The sequence below is a fragment of the Oryzias latipes genome, chromosome 19, assembly GCF_002234675.1.
Source record: "Oryzias latipes chromosome 19, ASM223467v1".
NCBI lineage: Eukaryota > Metazoa > Chordata > Actinopteri > Beloniformes > Adrianichthyidae > Oryzias > Oryzias latipes.
Genome location: NC_019877.2, coordinates 5,267,157 through 5,277,229, shown reverse-complemented (window position 1 = coordinate 5,277,229; position 10,073 = coordinate 5,267,157). Strand labels below are relative to the sequence as shown.

Sequence of the window (10,073 nt, the reverse complement as noted above, 5' to 3'; positions counted from 1 at the left end):
ATAATCTAAAAAATGCACAAAGACTATTTGTTTATTGTGACATTATTTTAAAGTAGTATTTTAAAGTTATTGTTTTGGGTGATAAAGTTCCTATTTGTTGAGACTTAACCCTTTTGCTATCCTAGGCACTTCAACATTGGTAGTTGGGTCATCTAGACCCCATTAGACAGTACGCTTAACTTTTTTCTTCAATGATTTGTGATCTTCACTGGTGTCCATGGATTACATGAAATCCTCTCCACCTTTATCCACCTTTCTCATGGTAGAGACAAGACGTCAATGGTGATCTTGACCCCAAAGGGTTGCACAAGGGTTAAAACAGAACTTAATGGCTTCTTTTCATTTTCGGATTGATTGCGCCATCTGGCGGAAGAAAGGGATATTGCAGCTACGACATCGTCTTTGTGTTTTTGTCTTTGTTTTGTTTGTTGTTTAAACATAAAATAAAATAAAATAAAATAAAAAATAAAAAAACACCCATACAGACAAGAACAACAACTTGATTAGTATTCATTTAAAAATAACACGCATTAATTTGGCTTTATAAAGCAGTCGCGTATTTTACGGCATTGTAATTGGGAAACAAGCAATATTAAATAACACTTTGTTTAAAAAAACTTTATTTATATATGGAAAAAGACCAACATTGTTATTTATCTGGTTTGGTGTTTAAATAAAAATATCAAAGAACTATTTTAGTAATATTAATTAAAATGTACTTCAAAGCTTTTGCGACATATCGCGATGCCTTCAGAGTACCGTATGTTATTTTTAGTTTTTAGTTTAGTAAGTTTTCAATTTTACTTATTTAATTTTGGTCCTTTTGTTTATGTCTGTACACCTGCTGTCCGCTAGAGGGCGATGAAGCACCACAAATTGATCAAAACATGTCATTCGACACATCGCGCAATACAATCTAACAGTTTAGTCGGGTTTTTTCTCCCTATAAATCTATCATAAAACTGTTCTAAGGAACATGTTTTTTTCCGAAGTGAAAGACTTTGTCCTCATAATCATTTGCAAGCGTTTAAAGTTCAATATCTGCTCCTTTCCCCGCCCACTGCGCGTAAAACGGTGAACATGGGAGCCCTGCGCGTGGAGCAGGGGGGTGGCTTTGGGCCATCTGATTCTGTTTGGTTGTTTGGGTTCAACAGATTAGCTTTTTCCTGCTGGTTTTCACTTGAACAGCCCTCACTGCTGCGTCCTCGCGGAGAGCCCTCATCAGGATGGGAGCTCCCCAGACGCACGGGCTGCTCTGGGTGTGCGCATTGTTCTTTGCGGAAATAACAGCAATTAGCGGTAAGTTGGTTTTATTGCTTTTAAACATGTAAAAATGTTAAGAATTTGGAGCAAAGCAAGCCATACGATTTTATTAGAATTTAGAAGATAAGATTATTATAGATGATGCTCTAATGAAACTTTTTCATGACTAAATTGTAAAATTCGTGCAAATAAACAGTTTAAACTAAACACAAACGAGTCAGCAATGAAAGAAACTTCTTGATTTAGACTAAATAAAATTAGCAATAATATAAATGCATTTTTTTAAATAATTACATTATTGATGATTAAAGCAAAGAGTCAATGTCATCCTCTCAATAACTTGATTTATTAAATTAAGTTCTGATCTTTACTGTCTAATTGTCTGTAAAAGGCTAGTCCCATAACATCCAGTTTTTAAACACATATTTGACTTTAACTATATGTTTTTCAAAATAAAATCGTAAATTTCAAATTAAGTAACATAATTTTCTGACCATAACTATACAAAGATGTTTTAACAGAATTTTTGTATTTACTTTAAATATTTTAACTTGAATTAAAATGTCCCAAATATCTTTTGCTCCATGACTTTGAGTTTACCATGATTAGAAATGAGTCTTTTTGTTCTTAGGTTCTAATGTGTGCACATCAAGAGGAGCCAGCACATGCAAGCAATGCCTGGCTGTGCACCCCAGCTGTGGATGGTGTTTCCAAGAGGTGGGTCTCTGTTCTGGTTTCCCCTCCTGAGCCGGACGGCTGTGCTTGTGCAGGCTGGTTCAGAACCTCTATCATGTTTGGGTTTTAATTTGCGGACAAATGACTGCATATCTGTGTTTAGGGAGAGAAGAAGAGCACAGATAAAGGTTCTTTTGCTCTTCACAAAGATACAGTCGTCCTTAGATAGAATAAACTTTATTGTCATTGTGACATGTTAACGTGCACAACAAAAGTCCAGAAAGTGTCATTCAGAAAGGAAACAACACAAGCAATATTTAAATCAATTTAAGATAAGTTTACCATGGCACAAAAAGACTACTCTAGCCGTCATTCTAGTCCACTTATTGTACGTCTAGTCCTGTTATTGCATGGCTAGTCCACTTATTGCACAGGTAGTCCACGTGATGCATAGCTAGCCTAATTTTTGCACCACTAGCCCACTTATTACACAACCAGTGAACTTATTGCACAGATGGTCCACGTATTGCACAGTTAGGTCACTTAGTGCACAGCTAATCAACTTAGTACACTGCTACTCCATTTATTGCACAGCCAGTCCACCTATTGTACATCTTGTTCACTTATAGCATGGCTGGTCCTCTTACTGCACAACTAGTCCACTTATTGCACAACTAGCCCATTTATTGCACATTATTATTATTTGCACATTTTCCGTTTCATCAGGCCTTCTGTGTGTATGCATTTATGTTTGTTGAGTGTGGTGATGGACGTGGGATAGAAATTGTTTTTAGTCTGTTTGGTCGTGTTCTGATTGTTCTGTACCACCGTCCTGAAGGTAACAGTTCAGAGTGTGTCCTGGGTATGATGTGTCCCTGCGGATGTGTTGGCCCCTCTTGAAGCAGTGGGAGTTGTGCAGCTCATGTAGAGTGGGGAGAGGACAGCTGATGATCTTTTGGGTCAAGTCTATCACCCTTTGGAGAACTTATGGTCCAAAAGCAGAAAATTGACGTCCAAGTGATGTGTTCAAATGGGCTTGAATTTTAATTGCTCTTGACCATTCGCCCGCTCTGGCAGGACTTTGGTCACGGAGTGGCTAGCTCATCTCGTTGCGACCTGAAGAAGAACCTGATAGCAGCCGGCTGTTCTCCATCAGCTCTGGAATCTCCAACCAGCAAACTTCAGGTGATTGAAGATCGGCCTCTGAGCAACAAAGCAGCAGGCGCAACACAAGATATTACCCAGATAAAACCCCAGAAGCTGCACATCACCCTCAGGCCAGGTGAGCCCGTCTATGAAGTGAACCTTTTATGTCAGAAACCAGCTGAATCTGAACTCCACCACATTTTCCAGATGATGCTAAGCGCTTTACAGTGAAGGTGCGCCAGGTAGAGGACTATCCTGTAGATCTCTACTACCTGATGGATCTATCCTTCTCCATGAATGATGACCTCTTCCGCCTGAGAACGCTGGGCAACGGTCTGGCAACGGCCATGAGCCGTACCACCAGCAACCTGCGGATGGGCTTTGGTGCGTTTGTGGATAAGCCTTTGTCGCCTTACATGTACATTTCACCTGAAGAGGCGGTGAAAAACCCTTGCTACAGGTAAGCTGAACGCTAGTATTTACCCATGAAAATAGCAGGACTTCAATTGGAAACAAAACAAAAAAGAGAAAATCAGTTTGTTTGTAGTTCCCTTTCCGCCCTCTGAATCTTACATTCTGGCAGCATGGCCTCACTTCTTATGCAGTGTTGATTTCAGTGGTTGTGTAAGAAGTAGCCCTCAGTGAGCCGGTGACTTCACCTTTTGGGAGGACATCTGTAAACACATCACTGTGATCATGCAGGCAGACTCACAGCACTTGTTAAAGGCTCACGGAGGCTCCTGTAAGTGCGCAGTCAGCTGCCCTGCATCAGCGGCAGCAGAAAAGTACGTGATTAAATGTTACTCAACCCAAAGCCTCGTCTGGAGTCATTTGATGGTTTTTACTTTCTATGCTTTCCCAAGATCCGTCCTTGCAGGACAGTTTACAAATGAAGACAGATTTTTTTGTAGTGCATTAAGACCATTCCTGGTACTTTTTATACGCTCAAAATATAAAAAATAAAGGATCTTGTAAAACATCGGACATTGCTTTTATAAAAACTAACTGCTTTTTGCCAGAATGACATCCAGAAATAATTTACAGTAAAAGAAAACAGCTATAAGCTAAGAGGAATAGGAATGTTTCCATTACCAATGATAGGAACCAACTGCAGGGGGATTTGTGTGTCTGTGTGCTAAACAAAAGTATGTAATAGTCTGACGTTTGAAAAAAAACTAAGAAAAGATTTTGTACAATTTCAAAACTGTTACAAACATATGGTATGGCCACAATATAACAATATGATAAATACTTGGATGTACAAGGAAATATGAGAAATTTAACAAAATCAAGCAAAGTATTTAATGGTAAACATGCATGTAAATAAATGTCTTGTTATTATTATTATTGTATATTAATGATGATAAACACTATTGTGAATGTTAACTTGTTGTAATAATTAAAGTATAATTGTGGTATCTTGATAGTAGAATTGTTGAAGTCTTAAAAAATATGAGCTTCTGCCTGCTTCCTTTCAAGCATGTTTTGCATTGTTTTTATTGATATTCATTATTATTTTGTTTTGTTGTTTTTGTTACTATAATTTTTTATAAGTTTGTATCATATTGATTGTATTGTAATTATAAACACGTTTGAAAAATATATAATGTTAAAAACAACATGTAGAAAAATGTTAAGGAGTTTTTCTTCCCTAAAGAGAATCAGACAGTTTTTCTTTCTCATCATAATTACATATTTCTTTTAAACACAATATTTTTTTTCAAGAAAGCTTCTATGTATTTGTTTCAAACCAGTTCTTACTACTCCTCTGAACGCTTCACCTGTTTGTAATTATTTTTATAACCCTGGAGAATTTGGCCACTGTGTTTTTTTAAAGTTTATTTATTTCGTTTTTTTATTTATGTAGGTATTTTTTGTTTGTTTAATGTCCTTTTGGTTTTATCTTGTGTATTTTCTCTCTTTTTATTTGTATTAATTTCTGCTACCCAAAATTAACAAGGAGACAAAAAAAAAGAAAGACCTTTAAAAGCCCTCAAAAATTTGTTCTTGGGTTCTTCAAGGTTAACATGCTTCTCTGCCCCCCATCATTGACACTTGGTCTCTTCTGATTGGCTTTGGCTTCTTTTAAATATACATTTTAGAGGTGGGGGCTTTATGCTATCTCTTTCTCACATGACATTTGTTTGTCATGATTTATTTAATGGAAAACTTTAGCTGGGTTGAACCACAGCAATGTCTCAGAAAAATGAGTTAACATGGAAATGTATATAATAATAAAACAGTTTGTCTCTGTTTTAATGGCAGCATTAATACCACCTGTCTGCCCCAGTTTGGCTATAAACACGTTTTATCCCTGACGGAGGAAGTGGGGCGCTTCACGGAGGAAGTCAAGAAGCAAATGGTATCCAGGAACAGAGATGCTCCAGAAGGAGGCTTTGATGCTATCATCCAGGCTGCTGTGTGCAAGGTGCAGTCTAACCCTATTTATTTAAGGCTTTAATGTTTCACACACACAAAGAAATGCAAAGGAAAGATGCAAAATTGGATGATCCGAATCAAAAATCTTTATTCTGTGGTCATATAATCCAGGAGCAGATTGGCTGGCGTCCCGGGGCATCCCACCTTCTCATCTTTACCTCAGACGCCAAAACTCACATGGCTCTGGATGGTCGCCTAGCTGGAATTGTGCATCCCAATGATGGACAGTGCCATCTTAACTCGGAAAATATTTACAGTAAATCTACCACCATGGTGAGTAGAAACCAGGAAGACAAGCTTTCATAAATTAAAGGCCCACTCTGATGATAATTGTGTTTTAACTTGTTCTTTTGGCATTTGTCTGATGACGGAGTCCACTTAAATGTGCTGGGCGACCACTGTCTCCCTGCTCCTTTCTGATGCATCCACGTCTGAGCTGTAATCTGTACGGCTATAGTAATGTCAGGCTGGGGGTGTTAGGGGCTGTAAGCTAGCGGGAGAGCACACAAACAAAGAGCTCTCAGCAACGTGTAGGCGAAGGGAAGGAGGGGTTACTCTGCCCCAACAGTCCCACCCACGACTCATAGGTGAATTTCTAATGAACTCCTGCCGCTCTGCAGAAATTATGTCCTAGAGAACAACATGTTTTATGATTTGGGCTAAAAACGGCATAATCAGAGTTAAAAACCACCGGGAACGCTTTGAAAATAGTCAAATGGTGATCGGAGTGGGACATTAAGTCTACTTAGGCCGTTCTGTTTCATTTGAGTCCTTTTGTTGTTGTTTTGAGAGGACCAACTGGGACGTCTTTGAACATCCAGACCTGGAGGTGTTCACAGACAGTGTGCTGTGTTACATTAAGAACTGCATAGACACTGTTACGGTGGACAAGCACATTAGGGTGTACCCCAACAGAAAGCCCTGGATGAACCGGGAGGTCCAGCAGCTGCTGAGGGAGAGGAACACTGCCTTCAGGTCTGGCGATAGGGTTCTTTACAGCTCAACCCGAGCCAACCTGAAGAGAGGCATCAGGAAGGCCAAAATGGATTACAACAGGAGGATTGAAGGCTGGTTGGACAGCAACAACAGCAGGGAGGTGTGGAAAGGGGTCCAGCATCTTACCAACTACAGGACCACCCTTCGTGCTGCCGAAGCTGACTCCTCGCTGGCAGAGGAGCTGAATCTCTTCTTCACTCGCTTCGAGGTAGAAAACTCTGACACACCCACACACCCTCACCCAGTGGCACACAGCAGCCTCAGCTTCACCGTGAAGGAGCAAGAGGTGAGGAGCATACTGAGGACCGTCAACCCCAGGAAAGCTGCTGGACCCGATGGTGTCTCTGGACGCGTTCTGAAGGACTGCGCGGACCAGCTGGCTGGAGTCCTTACCAGGATTTTCAACCAGTCTCTTGCCCAGTCTACTGTCCCACCATGCCTGAAGTCCTCCATTATAGTCCCCCTGCCCAAGAAAACACACATCACCAGTCTCAATGACTACCGGCCAGTTGCACTCACCCCAGTGGTGATGAAGTGCTTCGAAAAACTGGTACAGAGTCACATGACATCACTACTTCCAACATCCCTGGACCCACACCAGTTTGCGTACAGGGCAAAGAGATCCACAGAGGACGCCATAGTCACAGCCCTCCACACTGCATTGTCCCACCTGGAGAAACCGGGAAGCTATGTGCGGATGCTCTTTGTGGATTACAGCTCGGCGTTTAATACCATTCTCCCTCACAAACTGGTAAATAAACTGATGGAACTAGGACTTCCACACTCCACCTGCTCTTGGATCAAGAGCTTTCTTACTGATCGCAGTCAGAGAGTGAGAGTGGGCCCACACACATCCAAGGCCCTCACACTCAGCACTGGCTCCCCACAGGGCTGCGTGCTAAGCCCCCTGCTCTACACCCTGTACACCCATGACTGCATTCCTGCTCACCACAGCAACACCACTGTCAAATTCGCAGACGATACAACAGTGGTGGGAATCATTTCGGGGGGAGATGAGTCTGCTTATAGAGACGAGGTGGATCAGCTGACGATGTGGAGTAGGGAGAACAATCTGCTCCTCAATACCACAAAGACCAAGGAGGTCATTATTGACTTCAGGAGGAAGAAAACTGCTGTTTCTCCACTGTTCATCAGCGGGGTCTGTGTGGAGAGAGTGCCAGACTTCCGGTTCTTGGGGGTCCACATAGAGGAGGATCTAACCTGGGGAGTAAACACCTCTGAGCTGCTAAAAAAGGCCCAGCAGAGACTGCACTTCCTAAGGGTGCTTAGGAAGAACAACATCTCCCAGAGATTGCTGGTGTCCTTTTATCGATGCTCCATTGAGAGCATCCTCACGTACTGTGTCTGTGTGTGGTTCAGCAGATGCACAGTGGCTCAGAGGAAAGCTCTTCAGAGGGTCATTAACACGGCACAGACGATCACTGGCTGCCCTCTCCTCCCTCTGGAAGAACTCCACAACTCGCGCTGCCTCAAAAAAGCCCAGGACATTCTTAAGGACACTTCACACCCTGGACACTCCCTCTTTGAACTGTTGCCATCAGGGAGAAGGTTCAGGTCAATCAAAACAAGGACTGACAGATTCAAGGAAAGTTTTTATCCCGTAGCAATAACTACATTAAACGCTGTAAAGAACAAGCCATAAATGGAAACATGACAGAATGTTCACGCGTGTGTGGGTTATGTCTGCTGTATTTTATATTGTTTTTATACTATTTATTGTGATTTTATTTTTACTATTTTTACTATTTGACTATTTTTGCACCTTAATCTCGTTGTACAATGTTGCAATGACAATAAAGACTATCTATCTATCTATCTTTTGGTTCTGCAGGACTACCCCTCTCTGGCTTTGATCACGGAGAAGATGTCAGAGAACAACATCAACCTCATCTTCGCTGTCACAAACTCTGTGGTTACTCTGTACCAGGTCAGTTAAGCCCAAGCTCGTTCACCCTTTCTTATTAGTAACATATAAATTAAACAAAAATTAACCAGAAGTTTACGGTTTTGTCCGTCAGAGGAGCTTTCTGTTGATGGCTTAGTGCAGGGGTCTAAATCCTTTAACAATAAAGTGGCCATTTGGTCCAGTTTCTTACTGACCAAAACCCAACAGGAACTGCAAAGTCCCACACGACCGTATGGAAAAAAAATACACGTTTTAAAAATATTTGGGGTCATTAAGCCTTTTATTTATAAATCATAGCTTCTAAATATTTACAATAATTGAAATGTAACCGATTTTCTGCATATATACGTGGAAAACAATTTTAATCGGCCGGCTGGGGGGGGGGGGTTACTGCGTGGCGGCGGGGGTAGGGAGGGTAACCAGATGATTGTGAGTATGTGTGCGTGAGTGCATGGGTAGGACGGACCTGGGGGCTGGCTCGCTGGGACCCTCTGGGGCTTTCCCTCCCCATCACAGAGAGGGGAGGGCACTGAAAGGGTTGGGGAGGGGGGCTCAGATATTATGGCGGGGGGGGGGGGGGGGGGGTTGTAGTGTGTAGGGTTGTAGGGTTATGGGGGGTGGCTGTGGGTGCGTGGCGATCCCTGGGTTGCTTAGGTCCCTTGCCTGGGCTGGCTTGCAGAGACGGGGCGCCGGTCGGGTGGTGGCCGGCTCATGGGTTCCGGGGGCCCTGACTTCGTCCCTGGTTTTTGTCTCGGTGTCCGGCGCCCGGTGGCCCCCATGGCTGCCGCCTGGTACGGCTAAGCGCTCCTGTCTTGTGGCCTGGGGGCCGGACACTGGGTTCGCTTGTGCCTCTGGGCATTGGGGGGGCCCCTGTAGGGTGGCCCTCTCTGTGCCTGGCTGGTGGGGTGGGCGGTCCCCTCCTCCTCCCCTCCCGGGCTGCCTGGGTCCGGATGCTGGGGGGGCTTATGGCCTGGGGGGCTCTCCTCCCCTCTCCTGGTCTGGCTGGTCTGGCTGGGTAGGATCTGGCTCCCCTTATGAACACACGGTTCATGTCGGCAGCATGCATGTATCTCCACCCCCACGTGCACGTGCACACTGCCACACTGCTCCCTGTCTGCTTCATCCCTCTTCCTTACCCACAGTGTATTGATGGACAGATTTTTTTTCGCTCATCTTAGTGTCAGATTTTCACCTTTGATGTAATATTTGTCTTTCCAGCAGATCTGGTATAATTGTTACAGCTTAAAATAATAACTTATTCAAATCAGTGCTTGTATCCCCCACCTTTTCACCTTTCTTCCTTTTACTCTCTTCCACCCTCCCCTCACATTCTTCCCCTCTCCCTCCTCATACACACTAAATGTAACAAATAAATAAAAAATAATACGACAAAAAGGGGTTTATACAAATCTACACTCTAGTTTCTTGAAGCTATATAACCTCTTTTTGTGATAGTAAAACCTGTCCAACACAAAAAGCCTTCAGCTCTAATCTGTTTGCTCAGCTGTTGGACAGAACAAGTTTGAAGAAGAAAAAAAAAAAAGGAAAACAATTTTAATTTATCCTGCTTTAGACAGCAGCACTTAGACGTTCCTTTCAAAATAAATTATATCCAATGTCAAATAAC

General features: G+C 42.6%; 1 protein-coding gene across 1 annotated transcript in view; it reads left to right on the top strand.

The window, feature by feature from the left end:
• The first annotated feature begins 1,114 nt into the window (after positions 1 to 1,114).
• The window catches only part of itgb3 (integrin subunit beta 3), a 28,165-nt gene continuing 19,206 nt past the window's right edge, over positions 1,115 to 10,073 (top strand). The window contains exons 1-7 of the mRNA XM_023949572.1: positions 1,115 to 1,299; positions 1,895 to 1,980; positions 3,016 to 3,220; positions 3,292 to 3,544; positions 5,350 to 5,512; positions 5,635 to 5,796; positions 8,372 to 8,467. Coding sequence (XP_023805340.1) covers positions 1,227 to 1,299; positions 1,895 to 1,980; positions 3,016 to 3,220; positions 3,292 to 3,544; positions 5,350 to 5,512; positions 5,635 to 5,796; positions 8,372 to 8,467 — 1,038 coding nt within the window. The 5' untranslated portion in view covers positions 1,115 to 1,226. The remainder of the gene's footprint in view (positions 1,300 to 1,894; positions 1,981 to 3,015; positions 3,221 to 3,291; positions 3,545 to 5,349; positions 5,513 to 5,634; positions 5,797 to 8,371; positions 8,468 to 10,073) is intronic.